Raw genomic sequence first — 22,614 nt, forward strand, 5'->3', positions numbered from 1 at the left:
GGTGAGGCAGGTCTTGTTGCAACAACCTTGGTGAGGCAGGTCTTGTTGCAACAACCTGCGTTGAGGCAGGTCTTGTTGCAACAACCTGCGCTGAGGCATGTCTTGCTGCAACAACCTTGGTGAGGCAGGTCTTGTTGCAGCAACCTTGGTGAGGCAGGTCTTGTTGCAACAACCTTGGTGAGGCAGGTCTTGTTGCAACAACCTTGGTGAGGCAGGTCTTGTTGCAACAACCTGCGCTGAGGCAGGTCTTGTTGCAACAACCTTGGTGAGGCAGGTCTTGTTGCAACAACCTTGGTGAGGCAGGTCTTGTTGCAACAACCTTGGCTGAGGCAGGTCTTGTTGCAACAACCTGCGCTGAGGCAGGTCTTGTTGCAACAACCTGCGCTGAGGCAGGTCTTGTTGCAACAACCTTGGTGAGGCAGGTCTTGTTGCAACAACCTTGGTGAGGCAGGTCTTGTTGCAACAACCTTAGTGAGTCAGGTCTTGTTGCAACAACCTTGGTGAGTCAGGTCTTGTTGCAACAACCTTGGCTGAGGCAGGTCTTGTTGCAACAACCTTGGCTGAGGCAGGTCTTGTTGCAACAACCTGCGCTGAGGCAGGTCTTGTTGCAACAACCTGCGCTGAGGCAGGTCTTGTTGCAGCAACCTTGGCTGAGGCAGGTCTTGTTGCAACAACCTTGGCTGAGGCAGGTCTTGTTGCAACAACCTTGGCTGAGGCAGGTCTTGTTGCAACAACCTTTGTGAGGCAGGTCTTGTTGCAGCAACCTGCGCTGAGGCAGGTCTTGTTGCAACAACCTGCGCTGAGGCAGGTCTTGTTGCAACAACCTTGGTGAGGCAGGTCTTGTTGCAACAACCTTGGTGAGGCAGGTCTTGTTGCTACAACCTAGGTGAGGCAGGTCTTGTTGCAACAACCTTGGTGAGGCAGGTCTTGTTGCAACAACCTGCAGAAATCAGCTATCATTGCAGGATGTCATTGCTTGATCCTCGTCACTCACGTCAGACAGGTTGTCAGGGAAGGACAAATGTGAATGGAGGAAATTCAGTCTGAGTGACATGTTGCAGCCTTGGCGCCGATAACTTTGCAAAAGTTGATCTACCAGTGTCTTGTACTTCTTTTTTTTTCCCGGTACTCTCCCGGCCCGAGTCTTTTCCAACAGTGGTTGGGTGTATCTGTTTCCGTCATAAAACCCACTGTAGATGTTTTTGAATGACTACCAAGCTGCTACCTCCACGGTATTCATGTATATACACCAAGACATACACCTCTAGTGTGTATATACTGAGAGATATGTATCTGTGTATACAGATCGAGAGATATACATACGAGTGTATATACACTGAGAAATACACCTCTGTGTGTGTAGACAACGTCGTCCTAGAAATAAAGAATGCAGGAGTAATGCATATTATGTATATTAACTGCCTGGTCATTTAAGGCATTGAGTTCACAGTGTTTGCAGGCTCGATGCTCCGTCTAGTAAGTCCTACTCACATAGTCAGGTTCACCAAGTGAGTGATGAGTCAGGCACTTGTTAACTTATTATTGTTTATTGCCTCTAGTCTAACAGAAAGTTTCAAAGCAGATGACATCTCGCTCAAAGATTGACTTATGAAGACCTGACAAGTGAGCTTTATCAAACCCAGGTGTGAGGCTACACACCGCGACTTACCCAGTGAACCGTAGAGCTGACAGATGGCGCGTGTAGCTGTGGGATATCCTGCCAGTGTGGTGTTGATGAGTCCGAAGGGGCTCCTGGCGGAGGAGTTATATGGAGTGAGAACTCTCCAGTGGTATCCAGGCATGGAAGTGCCTGCTAGTTGGATCACGACAGGACTAGGAGAGTACAGTCCCCCGGCCGTCCAGTTGCCCCAACTGTGAGAGAAGTGAAGATGAATGATTATTAGTCTTATATTTATGGAGAAGCTCTGAAATTATAGAGGTCATACCGCACCAGGGGAATGGAATATAATCGGGTCTGATCCAAGGAAAGGGAGGATAGTGCCAATTCCTTCAGTCAAGAGCCCTCCATTAGCATCTATACAACCCGCTTATAAGAACTGTGGCTGCAACAGCTGTGATAATTGTTGCAATATCATCATGAAGTTAAGTTTGAATATGAGTGTGTAAGCTTTATAATTTATATAATGTATAACTCACTAAGTTCATCTGCCGTTATCTGTTGACTAACGAAGAAGACCGCGGCTGTTTTATATTACTGGTCGCATATCCTACACTGTTTAGAAGTGCCGTTCCGGTTTTTTTCGTTGACCTGCCCCTCAGGCAAATCTTACTAGTCAGAAAATTTATATGTACCAGGGCATATCTGATTATTTACTTTTAGTTATAGGTAAAACAACGGAGTTATTAAAAAAATTATCTGGGGATTGCAAAGTAGACTAATGTGTGAGATGCAGAGATTTGGAGGTAGTTCTCTTGGGCTGCAACTTTATCAAGAGACTGGGAAAGTATGTTAAGAGTACCAAAAGAGTTCAGATATTGTTATGATTTGACGTACTGTTGGAGTGCGAGCAAGAAAACATTTATGAAGGAATTTGGGTGACACTTTAATTCCAGTCTGACGAAACTCACAGCAAACCACGAAAATTGGAAATAAGAGTAAACAAGTTTTCACTTCGTCTCCGATCATTAATAAGTCACGACTTTATAATGGTTCACAACTGACTAATAAACTGCGTAGTTTCATTCTTAAAGTGTGAGCTGACTGATATGTGGAGGAGGTCAGGATATCCTCCAACACGAAGTTGTAATGGAGAGTTGCTGACTAGGATGCTCTCTCTCTCTCTCTCTCTCTCTCTCTCTCTCTCTCTCTCTCTCTCTCTCTCTCTCTCTCTCTCTCTCTCTCTCTCTCTCTCTCTCTCTCTCTCTCTCTCTCTCTCTCTCTCTCTCTCTCTCTCTCTCTCTCTCTCTCTCTCTCTCTCTCTCTCTCTCTCTCTCTCTCTCTCTCTCTCTCTCTCTCTCTTTAACATGCATCAATAGCAGCATTTAGTGTAGAGCCGAAATGTTTTGAGTTATGTTCTGTGCAAGGCGAGTCATATGGATGTCTCGCCGTGTTAAACAAGCAATACGGTAAATAAGTAGGTCAGTACTAGTCAACTGTTCTGGATAACATCCTGGGTATGAGGGCAAAATCCCTTAGCTAGAGCCAGCTTAAAAAAAAGAGGCTGAAATAATATAAATGTTAAGATACACGCTCTCACACACATAAGAACATAAGAAAGGAGAAACACTGCAGCAGGCCACAGACATAAGAACATAAGAAGGAACACTGCAACAGGCCTACTGGCCTATGGGAGGCAGCTCCATTTCTTTCATCGGCTAAGCCAATGCCTGGACCTAGCGAGGTCAGACACGTCACTTAAGGGAGGAACAGTGCATCTGACCTAGTAGCACAAGCTAGTCAGGTCCAATTCACACCCACCCACACCCACTCATGTATTTATCCAACCTATTTTTAAAACGACACAACGTCTTAGCGTCTATGACGGTACTCGGAAGTTTGTTCCACTTATCCACAACTCTATTACCAAACCGAACCAGTGCTTTCCTATATCCCTCCTGAATCTGATTTTTCCAGTTTAAAACCATTGCTGCGAGTCCTGTCTGTGTTAGATATTTTTTAGCACGCTATTTACATCCCCTTTATTAATTCCTGTTTTCCATTTATACACCTCAATCATATCCCCCCTAATTCTACTCCTTTCTAGAGAGTGCAGATTCAGGGCCCTCAGTCTATCCTCATAGGGAAGATTTCTGATACATGGGGTCAACTTTGTCATCCTCCTCTGTACGTTTTCCAGTGCATATATATCCATTCTGTAATACGGTGACCAAAACTGTGCAGCATAATGTAAATGAGGCCTAACCAAAGATATACAGAGTTGAAGAACAACCTGAGGACTTCTATTATTTATACTTCTTGCTATGAAGCCAAGGATTCTGTTAGCTTTAATGCGAATATTAATGCACTGTTGTCTTGGTTTTAGATTACTACTAACCAGAACTCCTAAATCCTTTTTGCAATCCGTAATATTAAGATCTACATTATTTAGTTTATATGTGGCATGGTTATTTTCCTGTCCAGCATTTAAAACTTTGCATTTGTCTATATTAAACTGCCTTCTGCCACTTCTCCGACTATTGCACGAGTCTATTCAAATCATCCTGGAGTGCTCTAATGTCCTCATAAGAATGAATTGGACGGCCTGTTTTGGTATCATCAGCAAGTTTACTTATGTCACTATTTATTCGCTTATCTATGTCGTTTATGTAAATTGTGAACAACAATGGGCCCAACACTGACCCCTGTGGAATACCGCTTGTGACGTGCCCCCATTCTAATTTCTCCCCATTTATGCAAACTCTCTGCTGCCTATTCGTCAACCATGCCTCAGCCCAGGGAAAAATTTCCCCTCCTATTCCGTGTGCCTTAACTTTCCTCAATAGCCTCTGATGTGGAACTCTATCGAAAGCCTTACTGAAGTCCATACACAGAATATCATATTCAATATCATGATCTACATCTTCAAATACCTTAGTGAAGAAAGTTAGTAAATTCCTAAGACAGGAACGCCCCTTTGTAAAGCAGTGTTGAGATTCATTAATCAATTTATGCCTTTCGAGATGGCTACGAATTGCTTTGGCAATTACTGATTCCATAAATTTTCCCACTATGGAGGTAAGGCTTATTGGTCTATACTTAGAAGCCAAGGACCTGTCACCTGCCTTGTAAATAGGTATTACATTTGACATTTTCCATTTATCAGGCACTATGCTAGTTTGTAGTGATATATTGAAAAGATTAGCCAAAGGCATACTAAGGTCCTCTTTACATTCCTTTAAAACCCTTGCAAACAGTTCATCATGGCCTGGGGATTTGTTAGGATTTAATTTCTCTATTTGTCTGAGAACCATGTCACTAGTTACCCCAATCGTGCATAGTTTATTATCGTCCTTTTCTACATAATCTATTATTTCTGGAATTTCGCTAGTATTTTCCTGGGTAAAAACTGAGAGGAAGTAAGTACTGAAAAATTCACACATATACTTATCACTATCAGTGATCTGACCTGAGTTACTCTTAAGTGGGCCTATCTTGTCCCTAATCTTACTTCTGTATATCTGAAAGAACCCTTTTGGGTTAGTCTTCGAATCCCTTGCGACCTTAGCCTCATAATCCCTTTTTGCTTTTCTTGTCCTTTTTTTTTTACTTCTCTCTTTAACTGAATATATTGATTTCTTAACTGCCCATCCCCTCTTTTGATACGCCTATATATGCCTCTTTTTACCAATGAGATGTTTTAATCTATTGTTCATCCATTTGGGATCACTTTTGTTAGATCTAATTTCTCTACTCGGAACAAAAGTTGTCTGGGCAGCTAAAACTATGCTCTGAAAAACGTCATACTGGCAACCAACACCAGCTACCTGTCCCATATTCAGGACATCCCAATTTAGCCCACCCAAGTAATTTCTCAGTCCCATGAAATCGGCCAAGCGAAAGTCTGGGACAGAGATTTGATTGCAGTTATCCGGGTAATTCCATGATATATTGAAACTAAATGATTTGTGATCGCTTTTCCCAAGCTCATCATTAACCTCAAGATTATTAACTAGTGATTCTTTGTTGGCAAGAACCAAGTCAAGTAGACTGTTTCCTCTAGTTGGTTCTGTCACAAACTGTTTTAAAAAAGCAATCCTGAACCGTATCAAGAAAGTCACTAGACTCAAGGTTTCCTGTCACATTGTTCCAATCAATTTGTCTAAAGTTAAAATCTCCCATTAACACAACATTTTCATCTAGATGCCTTATGAATTTTGTCCCATAGCAGATTACTGCACTCTCTATCAAAGTTTAGGGGGTCTATAAATCACACCCAAAATTAACTTTTCACGACTCTCGAGAAACTGTAGCCAAACAGATTCTGTGTCCGATGTTTCTAATCTTATATCTTGTCTAACACAACAATTTAAATTATCTCTGACATACACCGACACTCCACCACCCTTCCTGTTGACACTATCAGTATGGAATAGTTTATGACCCTGTATGTTGCATTCAGAAGGCATTTCTCTATTTTCAAGTTGTACCAGGTCTCTGTTATAGCAATAATATCTATATTACCTGCACTTGCAAGTAATCTTAGCTCATCTATCTTATTTCTTAGACTCCTACTATTTGTATAGTAAACCTTAAGGGAGCTAGTCACTTGTTGCCCTTTACTGTCTCTCTTTGTTTGTTGAACAATTGCTTTGCCTTTACTAGCCACTTTATTTTGAATATTGTCGTTTAAACATATCCCTGAGGTATCCTAGTTATATCTGCTGTTTTTAACCCTAGTACCACAGCCTGATTGTTTCCCACAGACACCCACACCTCTATAATCTATCAGTTTAAAACACTAGACATGTCACCAATAACCCCCTCAATCAAATTGGCTAATGCAACCACTCCAGCCCAGAAAGATGAACCCCATCCCTTGCATACATATCACGTTTGCCACAGAATATGTCCCAGTTATCAATGAATGGGATTGCAAGTTCCTTGCAGTACCTGTCTAGCCAGCAATTTATACCAATTGCCCTAGACATCCATTCATTGCCCACTCCCCTTCTAAGCAAGATGCTACATATGACTGGGACACCACCCTTAGACCTGATTACATCTATGGCTGACCTGTACTTGTCCAGCAGCTCCTGTCTCCTGCCCTTCCCGATGTTATTTCTACCAGCACTAAGACAGATAATGGGATGGTTCCCATTACCTGACATAATATTATCCAACCTGCTGACTATATTACCAACACCAGCTCCTGGGAAGCACACTCTCTGTCTGACCTTTCTATCTCTGTTACAAAAAGCACACTCCATATATCTTGCCTGAGAATCTCCCACAATCAGAATATTCTTACCTTGATTAGCATGGGAGTCAGAGGTACCTTAAACCTCACTAACCACTGAAGTACACTCGTCCTGGAGAACAGAGAATCGATTTCCTACCTTCACATCTTTTCTATTAACCTTCCTTATCATCCTTCTACCTGAATTGTGAACGACTTGCCACTTAAAGCGGCTGCCACTCTCTAAATCACTGCTGGTAACTTTTTCCTCCTCACCAGCTACAACCATCTCACACTCACTCCTAAACCCTTATAGACGAAGCTTCACACATGTTGAATGTACATTCCCTTTGTATTTTAAACCTCCTCTACCCCCTTTTTTCTACCTTTCCTAGGACAACCCGTACTCCTTCCCTCCACTGTAGATACACCCACCATGTCATCCTATTTTGTTCCATCCTTTTTAATAAACGTCCAAACCACCTCAATAACCACTTCTCAGTCCTCTTGTCAATAACTTTAGTATCCTTGCAACTCCTAAACTCTAAACCATGAATTTCATGTCTAATATTCACACCACATATTTCCCTCAGACATGATATCTCCATTGCCTCCACCCTCCTTGCTGCAACGTTTTAAAACCCAAGCTTCACACCCATACAAGAGTGTTGGTACCACAATACTCTGGTACATTTTCCTTTTTTGCCTTCTCCACAGATGCCTCAATGCACAAACCACCTTTTTTTTTTATCCTCGTCAGTTTTATGATTCACCTCATCTTTCATAGACCCGTCTGCCGACAAGTCAACTCCCAAATATCTGAACACATTCACGTCCTCTATATTCCTCCCTCCAGTCAGATATCCTTTTTTTTTCAATACCTAAATTTTTTGTTACTCTCATCACCCTACTTTACACCCCTCAAGGTAGGTTCCTTGACGCTGGTGAGGGGCTCTTGATCTAGGAAATTGGATCTGGGCTCTTGTTCCCTGAATTGAGCCTGAATACCTTCCACCCCCCCCACGCACTGTATAACCCTGCGGGTTTAGCGCTCCCCATGATTATAATAATAATAATAATAATAATAATAATAATAATAATAATAATAATAATAATAATAATAACCTTGCTTTTTCCTATGTTCACCTTCCTAAATTCGTCCACCAACTTTAGCAACTTCTCTTCAGAATTTCCCAACCGCACCATGTCGTAGGTAAACAGCAACTGTGACAACTCCCACTTTGTGTTAGATTCATCATCCTATAATCTCACACCTGGGAGTGATAATGTCAGAGGATCTCACATTCAAAAACCACAACAATGTATCTACCACATCTGCTAGGAAAATGAGAGGATGGATAATGAGAATCTTCAAAACTAAGGATGCCAAGTCCATGATGATTCTCTTCAAATCGTTTGTTCTCTCTAGGCTGGAATATTGTTGTACCCTAACGGCCCCTTTCAAAGCAGGCGAAACTGCAGGCCTGGAGAATGTACAGAGAACTTTTACGGCACGTATGGTACGATAAAGCACCCAAATTACTGGGAACGGTTGTAGTCCCCTGATTTGCACTCCCTGGAATGAAAGCGAGAAAGATAGATACATTATAATTTACAGTTAGAAAATCCTAGAGGAACTAGTCCCAAATTTGCACACGAAAATCACTCCCTACGAAAGCAAAAGACTCGGCAGGAGATGCAACATCCCCCCCCCCCAAGTATACATAAGGGGACTACAAATAGACCCCTGGCTGTCTTCAATAAGGCGCTGGACAGGCACCTAAAGTCAGTATGTGACCAACCGGGCTGTGATTCGTACGTTGGTTTGCGTGCGACCAGCAGTAACAGCCTGGTTGATCAGAGTTTGATCCATCACGAGGCCTTGTCACAGACCGGGCCGAGGGGGCGTTGATCCCCGAAACCCTCTCCAGGTATAAATGCTCTTGACCTGTGACAGCAAACTTTGTTTTTAGGGTAATATATATATATATATATATATATATATATATATATATATATATATAGATATAGTCTCTACGTCCACAGCAGGACTCGAACCTGCTAACTCTGTATCAGAGTCCACAGTACTTTACCACTGAGCTAGACCCAAGATAAGTATTGGCGCTTAGCCGAAGCTAAGCGATGTTACCCCATAGCCCCGGGCACCATACCCCTGAGCACCATACCCCCGGGCACCATACCCCGGGCACCAAGCTCGTTTAGAAAGTTATTTCATCAAATCCTGCCACATGCAGTGGACAACGAAAGAGATTTGAAATCCTTAACAATTTGCAAACAGGCGAAATTATTTACAAACATTGTCTCTACGTCCACTGCAAGACGTAGAGACAATTACACACACACACACACACACACACACACACACACACCCACACACACATATGTTATATGTTTGTTCCCATAGGCTCAGAGACCCTTGGCTCATGGGGAAAGAGTGCATCTAAATTCCTTAAGGAGCTGGGAAAAAGACTCATCAGGGTAACTAGGGATCCCAGGGCAGCTAGTTTTCTGTTCCAGCGGCTCAGTGCAGCTGTTCAAAGGGGTAATGCCTGCTGTATTTTGGGCACACGCCCCAGCTCTGAGGAGCTGGATGAGATTTTCACCTTATAATCGGTGATACACACGTAACATGTACCGTATATGCCACCTTTATATCAATAATGTATCTCTTAAATCTTCTGTACCATATTATGTAATAAAATATTCCTATTAGTAAAAAAAAATAAATAAATATATATATATATATATATATATATATATATATATATATATATATATATATATATATATATATATATATATATATATATATATATATATATATATATATATATATATATATATATATATATATATATATATATATATATATATATATATATATATATATATATATATATATATATATATATATGCAAGTACTCACGCGTCATTAAGTGCGATGATGACGGGGGTCGAGGCAGTGGGAGTGTTGTTGGCTGGAAGTAAACCCTGCAAGGCAGAGCATCATGTTAGGCAGTCTATTATCTCTCTTATCACTATCACATATTATCCCAATCTCACCTCTAGTCTACTCACTATCATGACCAACTCTTGTCACCTTACCCCTACCTAATACCTCAGTATAATTTGATAGACAAACTATTGCCCTGAGCTCCTGTTACCACAGCACAAAAGCACTAACTTCATTGCACTTTATGTCGATATAAAGTCTTCGGAAAATTTCCTTCGCGAATGACGAACAGTTGCAGACATGTTTCTTCTCTCGTTCTCAACATCCACCTGTCCACCAGATAGTTCAGAAGATCCAGCAGTTGTTATCATTCATACACAGGAAGACTCAGGATGTGGAGTCTTGTTGGTGCAACGAACATTTTTTGCATCACTTCAGGGTCACATACAAGGTATGTCCTTGGAAAGCTTCAAGCCGGATAGGGCTCTACTGGTGGGCAAAAGCTGTGTAGGGTTTGGCAAGATGTGGGAATTTTGCTTTCCTTTTCACGAGACTCGCCCCCAATTTTGCTAATATCTAGCACCTTCCCCAGGTCTGTGTCTCTAGGAGTACACCAGTATTCTCAGGTGCCCTCTCTTCCTCACCTTCCTAATTATACAGCAGCTGCACCACAACCCCAGAGAACTTGCTTACAGGTTAATCTTGCTTCTCTCCCTTTTCTCTCGATGCTTGTGTGATGCTACTAACTGTAATGCATATTTTAACTGTCAAATTTGTTAACTGTCAATTTTTTTTTCTGAATAATCACCGAGGGGCCTGCCATTATTTTGATAAAATTACTAGTACATTTTGTGTTGTTGTATGACTGGTTTTTAACTAGCAGTAAAGTTAGTGTTTGTGTGCACGTCTGCTTCATAAAAGTTTTATTGATTGAAGAGCTCAGAGCTCTTTTTTTTAAGTCAAGTATTTCATAACTTTTTAACATTTGCTTCTCAGTATCATTAGTAACTATCTTCATCAACATAATGTTAGAGAACACTCGTTGGTTTCTTACTGAAACTCGAATGAACTTTCAGTTCATTTGTCTACCTATATTTATAAAATGCTTTCCATATTTGGAATCTCATTGGTATATAAGTATTTATCAGTCTAGCACTTTACTGTACGTTACGTTAAACTTGGACACTCTACTGTCAGGTGTATACTATGTATGAAAGCCATTTATTGCTCACTGCCTTGAAATAAATGTGTGTGTATTAGGGAGGGATTACACCCTGTATAGTGTTTGTGTGTGTGTGTGTGTGTGTGTGTGTGTGTGTGTGTGTGTGTGTGTGTGTGTGTAGTGACACTTACTGCAGCCATCTTGGCAAGGATGGTGAGACTGGCATTACTCTCCGGGTAGGCGAGTGTCGCTCCATCCAGCTCACACTGAGCTTCTGCATTAGTCAGGTTGCTGACACTGGAGATGAGTCTGTAGCAGAGTCCACCCTGCAGTGTATAGTTCGTCGGGCACCAACCTGCCGGCAACACAAACACACAACCAAACTCTATATTCAACACTGGTGGATCACCAACTTGCTTTGTCTACTCATGTTACATTTTAATCTCAATTTTATGAATGTTACAAACAATGAAGAAACTACTTCGAATGGTAAGTCTATACAGATAAAATGTCGCATTTTTGCTTAGTAGATAATATTACCAAAAGTTGGAGAGAAATGGAGTAAAATGCTAATACGATGTATCGAGACACTGAGTGGGCGAAACATTGTTATAAAGGACAGTATTATATTACATGTGTGTGTCTATCGCCACAGAAGATAATGTTGGATGGCAACACTTGTCCACATATACTGTGGAAAGAAACTGAGTAAGATAAACCTTAAATTCCTGTTGATGTTTTAATTTAATTAGCGTTTTATTAAGCCAGTACGAGGAGCAACACAACACGAATTGTCATCAATGACCAATAACAGTGTAATAAACACTTGTTGGCTGGCACTAACCCACATGGACACAAACACGGGAAATATAGCTGTTCTGTATATATTTCGACTCCCAACAGAAGGAGACTCCAGCTGGGAGTCGAAATATTCAAACTAAATTTATTATCCGTGTCGCTGTCTCCACTTGTGTTTTTACTTACATAATATTTGTTCGATTTTAAAACCCAGAGGGTTAGCCACCCAGGATAACCTAGGGAAATCAGTGCGTCATCAAGGACTGTCTGTCTTGTTTCTGTTGTGGGTACATCAGTCATGTCCCCCCCAGGATGCGACCCACACCAGTTGACTAACACTCAGGTACCTAGTTACTGCTAGATGAACAAGGACAGCAGGTGTATTAAGGGAACATGCCCAACTTTTCCACCCGTGTCGGGGATCGAACCACCGACACCCAGTGTGTGAGGCTAGAGCGTTGCCGACCAAGTTATTGTTTATATGGTGACATATAAACAAGGATGTTGATGACATAAACAAGGATGATGATAATATAAACAAGAATGATGATAACATAAACAAGAATTATTATAACATAAACAAGGATGATGATGATGACATAAACAAGAATGATGATGATGGTGACATATAAACAAGGATAATGATGATGATATAAACAAGGATGATGATGATGGTGAAACATAAACAAGGAAGATGGTGATGAAGATGACATATAAACAAGGATGATGTTGGTGAAATAAGCAAGGATGGTGATAATTATAGTGACACATAAACAATGATAATGATGATGGTGACACATACACAAGTACTAACCAGGTATCATACACATGTAGTCAGTGTCGTTGCGGCTGCAGCTCTGGGTCCGGTACATGACGTTCTTGCTGGCAGCCACGCACTCTGAACCCGTACTCACCTGTAAGGACTCGTCTGTACTCATACCACTCTCACCTTCCACTGTTATCGTACTCAAGTTGAGGCTCTAAATCAGTAGGGGTTATATATATATATATATATATATATATATATATATATATATATATATATATATATATATATATATATATATATATATATATATATATATATATATACTGAGGATGTTAAGTTTAATTCCTATCCGCCAGAAAAGTGATACAGGCTACCGATCAGCTGTACACTAACATCAAGACTAATGTGATCCCTCAGTGTATATATACACTGAAGAATACACATCCCTTGGTATGTGTACTGTTCAAAATACATATCTCTACTTGTATATACACTGAAAAGTATACACCGGGTGTGTGCTTCTGTTTGCATGTATGCAAGCGAGTGTGAGTGCGTGTGTACTCACCTACTTGTGATTGTAGGAGTCGATTCACAGCTCCTGGCCCCGCGCGCGTGTGTGTATGTGTGTACTCACCTGTTTGTGGTTGCAGGGGTCGATTCATAGCTTCTGGCCCCGTCTCTTCACTTATCGCTACTAGGTCCTCTCTATAACTGCTCCATGAGCAGGATATTCCGCTTCCTGACTACTCTATGACTGAAGAAATACTTCCTAACATCCCTTTGATTCATCTGAGTCTTCAACTTCCAATTGTGACCTCTTGTGTCTGTGTTCCCTCTCTGGAGCATCCTGTCTTTGTCTACCTTGTCAATTCCTCGCAGTATGTGTGTTTGTGTGTGTGTGTGTACTCACCTATTTGTATTCACCTATTTGTGGTTGCAGGGGTCGAGTCATAGCTCCTAGCCCCACCTCTTCACTGATTGCTACTAGGTCCTCTCTCTCCCTGCTCCATGAGCTTTATCATACCTCGCCTTAAAACTATGTATGGTTCCCGCCTCCACTACGTCACTTTCTAGCCTATTCCACGGCCTGACTACTCTATGACTGAAGAAATACTTCCTAACATCCCTTTGATTCATCTGAGTCTTCAACTTCCAATTGTGACCTCTTGTTTCTGTGTCCCATCTCTGGAACATCCCGTCTTTGTCCACCTTGTCTATTCCGCGCAGTATTTTATATGTCGTTATCATGTCTCCCCTGACCCTCCTGTCCTCCAGTGTCGTCAGGCCGATTTCCCTCAACCTTTCTTCGTAGGACAATCCCCGTAGCTCTGGGACTAGTCTTGTTGCAAACCTTTGCGCTTTCTCTAATTTCTTGACGTGCTTGACCAGGTGTGGATTCCAAACTGGTGCTGCATACTCCAGTATGGGCCAAACGTAAATGGTATACAGAGTCTTGAACGATTCCTTACTGAGGTATCGGAGCGCTATCCGTAGGTTTGCCAGACGCCCGTATGCTACAGCAGTTATCTGCGCCTCAGGAGATGTGCTCGGTGTTATACTTACCCCCAGATCTTTTTCCTTGAGTGAGGTTTGCAGTCTTTGGCCATCTAGACTATATTGTGTTTGCGGTCTTCTTTGCCCTTCCCCAATCTTCATGACTTTGCATTTGGCAGGGTTAAACTCAAGGAGCCAGTTGCTGGATTAGGCTTGTAGCCTGTCCAGGTCTCTTTGTAGTCCTGCCTGATCTTCGTCTGATTTGATTCTTCTCATTAATTTCACATCATCTGCAAGCAAGGACACTTCTAAGTCTATCCCTTCCGTTATGTCATTCACATACACCAAAAACAGCACAGGTATTAGGACTGACCCCTGTGGAACCCCGCTTGTCACAGGCGCCCACTCTGACACCTCGTCACGTACCATGACTCGTTGTTGCCTCCCTATCAGGTATTCGCTGATCCATTGCAGTGCCTTTCCTGTTAAGTGTGCCTGATTCTCTAGCTTTTGCAGTAACCTCTTGTGAAGAACTGTGTCGAAGGCCTTCTTGCAGTCCAAAAAAATGCAATCGATCCACCCCTCTCTCTCTTGTCTTACTTCTGTCACCTTGTCATAAAACTCCAGTAGGTTTGTGACACAGGATTTTCCTTCCCTGGAACCGTGCTGGTTGTCAATTATACACTTGTTTCTTTCCAGGTGCTCCACCACTCTCCTTCTGATGATCTTCTCCATGACCTTGCATACTATACACGTTAGTGATACAGGTCTGTAGTTTAATGCCTCATGTCTGTCTCCCTTTTTAAAAATTGGGACTACATTTGCCATCTTCCATACCTCAGGGAGTTGCCCAGTTTCAATGGATGTGTTGAAGATCTTTGTTAATGGCACACACAGCATCTCTGCTCCCTCTCTAAGGACCCACAGAGAGATGTTGTCTGGTCCCACCGCCTTTGAGGTGTCAAGTTCACATAGCAGCTTCTTCACCTACTCCTTGGTTATGTGTACCTCATCCAGCACGTCTTGGTGCACCCCCCTGTTCTGATTTCCTGGAGTCCTACTGGTTTCCACTGTAAATACTTCTTGAAATCTCGTGTGCGTGTGTGTGTGTGTGTGTATGTGTGTGTGTGTGTGTGTGTGTGTGTGTGTGTGTGTGTATGTGTGTGTGTGTGTGTGTGTGTGTGTGTGTGTGTGTGTGTGTGTGTGTGTGTGTGTGTGTGTGTGTGTGTGCGTGTGTGTGTGTGTGTGTGTGTGTGTGTGTGTGTGTGTGTGTGTGTGTGTGTGTGCGTGTGTGTGTACTCACCTAGTTGTACTCACCTAGTTGTACTCACCTAGTTGAGGTTGCGGGGGTCGAGTCCGAGCTCCTGGCCCCGCCTCTTCACTGATCGCTACTAGGTCACTCTCCCTGAGCCGTGAGCTTTATCATACCTCTGCTTAAAGCTATGTATGGATCCTGCCTCCACTACATCACTTCCCAAACTATTCCACTTACTGACTACTCTGTGCCTGAAGAAATACTTCCTAACATCCCTGTGATTCATCTGTGTCTTCAGCTTCCAACTGTGTCCCCTTGTTACTGTGTCCAATCTCTGGAACATCCTGTCTTTGTCCACCTTGTCAATTCCTCTCAGTATTTTGTATGTCGTTATCATGTCCCCCCTATCTCTCCTGTCCTCCAGTGTCGTCAGGTTGATTTCCCTTAACCTCTCCTCGTAGGACATACCTCTTAGCTCTGGGACTAGTCTTGTTGCAAACCTTTGCACTTTCTCTAGTTTCTTTACGTGCTTGGCTAGGTGTGGGTTCCAAACTGGTGCCGCATACTCCAATATGGGCCTAACGTACACGGTGTACAGGGTCCTGAATGATTCCTTATTAAGATGTCGGAATGCTGTTCTGAGGTTTGCTAGGCGCCCATATGCTGCAGCAGTTATTTGGTTGATGTGCGCTTCAGGAGATGTGCCTGGTGTTATACTCACCCCAAGATCTTTTTCCTTGAGTGAGGTTTGTAGTCTCTGGCCCCCTAGACTGTACTCCGTCTGCGGTCTTCTTTGCCCTTCCCCAATCTTCAGGACTTTGCACTTGGTGGGATTGAACTCCAGGAGCCAATTGCTGGACCAGGTCTGCAGCCTGTCCAGATCCCTTTGTGTGTGTGTGTGTGTGTGTGTGTGTGTGTGTGTGTGTGTGTGTGTGTGTGTGTGTGTGTGTGTGTGTGTGTGTGTGTGTGTGTGTATTCGTGTGTGTGTGTATTCACCTAACTGTACTCACCTAATTGTGGTTGCAGGGGTCGAGACTCAGCTCCTGGCCCCGCCTCTTCACTGACCGCTACTGGGTCCTCCCTCTCATTGCTCCATGAGCTTTATCATACCTCGTCTTAAAACTGTGTATAGTTCCTGCCTCCACTACATCGCTTGCCAGACTATTCCACTTCCTAACAACTCTATGACTGAAGAAATACTTCCTAACATTCCTTTGACTCACTTATTTGTACTCACCTATTTGTGGTTGCAGGGGTCGAGTCATAGCTCCTGGCCCCGCCTCTTCACTGATTGCTACTAGGTCCTCTCTCTCCCTGCTCCATGAGCTTTATCATACCTCGCCTTAAAACTATGTATGGTTCCCACCTCCACTACGTCACTTTCTAGGCTTTTCCACGGCCTGACTACTCTATGACTGAAGAAATACTTCCTAACATCCCTTTGATTCATCTGAGTCTTCAACTTCCAATTGTGACCTCTTGTTTCTGTGTCCCATCTCTGGAACATCCTGTCTCTCTCCACCTTGTTTATTCCACGCAGTATTTTTTATGTCGTTATCATGTCTCCCCTGACCCTCCTGTCCTCTAGTGTCGTCAGATTGATTTCCCTTAACCTTTCTTCATAGGACATTCCCCTTAGCTCTGGAACTAGCCTTGTTGCAAACCTTTGCATTTCGATATTGTACTCACTCCTTGAGTGAGGTTTGCAGTCTTTGGCCTCCTAGCCTATACTTCGTCTGTGGTCTTCTTTGCCCTTCTCCGATCTTCATGACTTTGCATTTGGCGGGGTTAAATTCTAGGAGCCAGTTGCTGGACCACGTATCCAGCCTGTACATGTCTCTTTGTAGCCCTGTCTGGTCCGCGTCTGATTTAATTCTCCTCATTAACTTCACATCATCTGTAAACAGGGGCACTTCTGAGTCTATCCCTTCCATCATGTCGTTCACATATACCAAGAATAGCACTGGTCTCAGGACTGACCCCTGTGGGACCCTGCTCGTCACCGGCGCCCACTGTGATACCTCATCAAGGACCATGACTCGTTGTTGGCTCCCTATTAGGTGCTCTCTAATCCATTGTAGTGCCCTTCCTGTTATATGTGCCTGTCCCTCTAGCTTCTGTACTAATCTCTTGTGAGGAACTGTGTCGAAGGCCTTCTTGCAGTCCAGGAAAATGCAATCAACCCACCACTCCCTCTCATTTCTTACTTCAGTTATTTTGTCATAAAACTCTAGTAGGTTTGTGACACAGGATTTGCCTTCCATGAATCCATGCTGGCTGTCATTTATAATTTTGTTCTGCTCCAGGTGCTCCACCACTCTCCTCCTGATAATCTTCTCCATGACTTTGCACACTATACACGTCAGTGACACTGGTCTATAATTTAGTGCTTCATTTCTGTCTCTTTTCTTAAAGATGGGGACTACATTTGCCTTCTTCCATACTTCAGGTAGTTGCCCAGTTTCAAGGGAAGTGTTGAAGACTTTGGTTAGTGGCACACGTAGTGTCTTTGCTCCCTCTCTAAGGACCCACGGAGAGATGTCCGGTCCCACCGCCTTTGACGTATCAAAGTCACTTAGGAGCTTCTCCACCTCCTCCTCAGTTGTGTGAAATTCATCAACGATGTACCCCACTGTTTTGTCTTCCCAGTGTCCCTTCAGCCTCCACTGTAAATACTTCCTGAAATCTCATGTTGAGCTCCTCACATACTTGGTCGTTTCTTGTGAGCTCCCCACCTTCTTTCCTCAGCCTGATTACCTGGTCCTTGAGTGTTGTCTTCCTCCTGATGTGGCCGTAAAGTAGTTTCGGGTCAGTCTTGACTTTCGATGCTATGTCACTTTCATACTGCCGCTGAGCCTGCCTCCTCATCTGTACATACTCGTTTCGGGCTCGTCGCCTAATCTCTTTGTTTTCCTGAGTCCTTTGCCTTCTGTACTTTTTCCATTCTCTAGAGCACTTAGTTTTTGCCTCCCTACGCCTTCGGGTAAACCAAGGGCTCGTTCTGTCCTTCCCATTATTTCTGTTACCCTTGGGAACAAACCTGTCCTCTGCCTCCTTGCATTTTGTTGTTACGAAGTCCATTTCGTTTACTGATTTTCCTACCAACTCCTATTCCCACTGACCTTCCTGCAGGAAGGTCCTCATTCCTGTGTAGTCCCCCTTTTTATAGTTTGGCTTTTACCTTTCTACTCCTGTTACCCTCTCCACTTTTAACTCCACGATGTATTCAAAGCTCATAACCACGTGGTCACTAGCTCCAAGGGGCCTTTCATATGTGTTGTGCTCAATGTCTGAGCTACTCAGGGTGAACACAAGGTCCAGTCTTGCTGGTTCATCCTCCCCTCTCTCTTTCTCTGGTAGTGTCCCTAACATGTTGGTGCATGAGATTTGCCAGCACAACATCCATCATCTTGACTCTCCATGTTTCGGGACCCCCATGTGGCTCCAGGTTTTCCCAATCAATCTCCCTGTGACTGAAGTCGCCCATGACCAGTAACTTCACTCTACTCGAGGCCTTCTTGCCATCTCAGCTCTGTGTGTGTGTGTGTGTGTGTGTGTATGTGTGTGTGTGTGTGTGTGTGTGTGTGTGTGTGTGTGTGTGTGTGTGTGTGTGTGTGTGTGTGTGTGTGTGGGTGTGGGTGTGTGTGTCTGTATGTGTGTGTGGGAGGGTGTCTGTGTGTGGGTGTGTGGTGGGTGGGTGTATTTGGGTGCATGTGTGTGTGTGTTTGTACATATACGTTTTAGGTGCACATCTGAGTGTGTTTGGACAGAGGAGAGAGTAATTGGTACTCACGCTGCACTGGCTGCTGCAGGTGATGTTGGATGGCAGGACGGGTGACAGCATCCCTCCCAGACTGTAGGAAGAGAAGTTTGAACCATCATGCTGTGAGGAAAACACACACACTCTCTCTCTCTCTTGCACACACACACATACATACACGCTCTTTCTCTCTTACACACACACACACACACACACACACACACACACACACACACACACACACACACACACACACACACACACACACACACACACACACACACACACACACACTCACTCACTCACTCACACTCTCTCTCTCTCTCTCGCTCTCTCTCTCTCTCTCTCACTCTCTCTCTCTCTCTCTCTCTCTCTCTCTCTCTCTCTCACTCTCTCTCTCTCTCTCTCTCTCTCTCTCTCTCTCTCTCTCTCTCTCTCTCTGTTGATTCCCTGCGTGTTGTTTTGTCACCTGTTGAACGGCTGGCCGTTGTGTACTCGCCTGTTGTTCGGTTATCTGTTGTGTCGTCTCCTGTTTTCCTATCTGTTATGTCGTCACCTGTTGACTGGCTACCTCTTGTGTCTAAACCTGATTGGCTACATGTTGTTTCATATGTTCACTGGCTATCTGCTGTGTACTCACATGTTGACTGGATACCTGTTGTGAGTTCACCTGTTGGCTGTCTGTTGTGTCTTCTCCTTTCGATTAAATATATGTTGTCTATCTCCAGTTGATTGGGTACATGTTCTCACCAGATTAGTTCCCTGTTGTGTCATCACCCTTTGTACCATCACTTGTTGACTGGTTACCTGTTGTGTCATCACCCTTTGTACCATCACTTGTTGACTGGTTACCTGTTGTGTCATCACCCTTTGTACCATCACTTGTTGACTGGTTACCTGTTGTGTCATCACCCTTTGTACCATCACTTGTTGACTGGTTACCTGTTGTGTCATCACCCTTTGTACCATCACTTGTTGACTGGTTACCTGTTGTGTCATCACCCTTTGTACCATCACTTGTTGACTGGTTACCTGTTGTGTCATCACCCTTTGTACCATCACTTGTTGAATGGTTACCTGTTGTGTCATCACCCTTTGTACCATCACTTGTTGAATGGTTACCTGTTGTGTCATCACCCTTTGTACCATCACTTGTTGACTGGTTACCTGTTGTGTCATCACCCTTTGTACCATCACTTGTTGACTGGTTACCTGTTGTGTCATCACCCTTTGTACCATCACTTGTTGAATGGTTACCTGTTGTGTCATCACCCTTTGTACCATCACTTGTTGAATGGTTACCTGTTGTGTGCGGTGTAGTAGAACAGGCCAGAAGTGGCGTTGTCGAGGTCTGAAGGTTCTGTCAATACAGCCAAGGTCGCTTGTTGTCGAGAACAACTGAAACAAACGAAAGTATGTCGACAGTATTACTTACGTAGTGTATATATATAAATAAATATATATATATATATATATATATATATATATATATATATATATATATATATATATATACAGATAGATAGATAGATAGACAGATAGATAGATAGATAGATATAGATATATTTTAACAACATTATAGGCCAGCTCCCTAGCGAAGCCTGGACGTCAGATGACTACCCCCGTAGGTCACACACACACACACACACACACACACACACACACACACACACACACACACACACACACACACACACAACCAGGCTAAACAGGCGGATAGACGTGAAAGCTGGGTTCCTCTACGAATATCAATAATAGACTTCCGTAATAGAGTGTACAGATGTTTCCTTGCTACCATCACCCCATCTATCAGTAAGTAAACACGGTGGTGTGTGTGATATGCTTGATTAATTCAACTGACTCTTTAGTTCCTACCTGATAAATATTATTGTCTATAAAAAGATCATTCTTACTGCTGTCAATGGAAATAAGTCACGCTGACTTTTTTGGGTTATCTTAGTTACTTTACACATATGCTGCTGTGTATGATAACTATAATCTATGTAACTGTATTTGTGTATACCTTAATAAACTTACTAGTCAGAATTGAGAGCCTTTAAGCAGAAGTCACAATGTCTCGTGTTGAACTGTCTACCAAAGACAAAGTTCAGTGTAATTATTTAGTTGACTCAGTTTTGAAAGTAACTTTCTTTAAAAGTGCTGTACGATATTTTTTAACGTTCTTTAAGAAACGAAAAAAAAATGAGAATTCGTTACGAAATTACGGGACGGTATTTTTGACAGGAACGAAACGCGTTAAAAACAAAAAAACAGTACCGTACTGCCAGCCTTGAGGCATACCAAACTGTGTAGAACAAACTGTGATATTCACGAGTCACACTTTGATATTCACGAGTCACACTTTGATATTCACGAGTCACACTTTGATATTCACGAGTCACACTTTGATATTCACGAGTCACACTTTGATATTCACGAGTCACACTCTGATATTCAGGAGTCACACTCTGATATTCACGAGTCACACTCTGATATTCAGGAGTCACACTCTGATATTCAGGAGTCACACTCTGATATTCAGGAGTCACACTCTGATATTCAGGAGTCACACTCTGATATTCAGGAGTCACACTCTGATATTCAGGAGTCACACTCTGATATTCAGGAGTCACACTCTGATATTCAGGAGTCACACTCTGATATTCAGGAGTCACACTCTGATATTCAGGAGTCACACTCTGATATTCAGGAGTCACACTCTGATATTCAGGAGTCACACTCTGATATTCAGGAGTCACACTCTGATATTCAGGAGTCACACTCAGATATTCAGGAGTCACACTCTGATATTCAGGAGTTGTCCAGCAGCCACCGTGGAGAGAAGACATCTTCGTTCCTGCTCTGAGCACTGAGCCTCGAATTTTCTCTTGGGTTATCCTGAGTTGTTGTCAACCAGAGCTGAGAGGAAACTTGCTGGCAGTCACTTCGAGCACCATCCCATCAAGAGGGTAAGGCGGTGACTTGCTTGCTTGTTCACCCCTCTCTTCCCCATCCTCCCCTCACCCAAACATCTACACTGGCCCACACAATAACACCGCTTATATTGCTATCCTTCTGACTTTCCTATCTTCTTTTTCGGCAACTTCTCCTTCGACGAGTTAACACAAGGCATCTTGACCATCCGGTAGCCCGTGTGGTTTTTAAAATCCGGCCGATCTTTGCCTTGGGCTCTGTCCCCCTCACTCCTCGAGGGTAGGCTATCTTAGGTGCTGACCTTCATACGTCAGCTGACTTAGGATGTTTAGGGCTACCACTAAGGAAAGTCTTTCTTGTTAAAGCAACTTTTCTGTGTCAGATGTACCTTCCTGGACATCATGACACGAATACGAGTACGAATACGTGTCGTTGACAATCAAAAGTCTAAGAAGGAAATTCTCGAATGTATTTGTTCAAATTCAACTGCTGCACCAGTGGATGTGTTTGAAACCCACGCTGGGGCAGCACTTCTCTCCTCTGAAGAGGAGTTACTCCACCTGCTTAAGCATGAAGTTCTTGAGAAATTGCAGAATTTGGGTATCATCCCC

The 22,614-nt window shown here is 43.1% G+C and overlaps 1 protein-coding gene across 1 annotated transcript in view; it reads right to left on the reverse strand.

Annotated features, from left to right (window-relative positions):
- LOC128685578 (uncharacterized) overlaps window positions 1-22,614 on the reverse strand; it is a 132,331-nt gene that overhangs the window by 35,827 nt on the left and 73,890 nt on the right. The window contains exons 10-15 of the mRNA XM_070088113.1: window positions 20,372-20,467; window positions 19,103-19,163; window positions 12,606-12,705; window positions 11,185-11,348; window positions 9,805-9,869; window positions 1,670-1,872 (exon numbers count right to left, since the gene is read on the reverse strand). Of these exons, the coding sequence (XP_069944214.1) occupies window positions 1,670-1,872; window positions 9,805-9,869; window positions 11,185-11,348; window positions 12,606-12,705; window positions 19,103-19,163; window positions 20,372-20,467 (689 nt within the window). The remainder of the gene's footprint in view (window positions 1-1,669; window positions 1,873-9,804; window positions 9,870-11,184; window positions 11,349-12,605; window positions 12,706-19,102; window positions 19,164-20,371; window positions 20,468-22,614) is intronic.

This window comes from Cherax quadricarinatus, chromosome 23, assembly GCF_038502225.1.
Source record: "Cherax quadricarinatus isolate ZL_2023a chromosome 23, ASM3850222v1, whole genome shotgun sequence".
NCBI lineage: Eukaryota > Metazoa > Arthropoda > Malacostraca > Decapoda > Parastacidae > Cherax > Cherax quadricarinatus.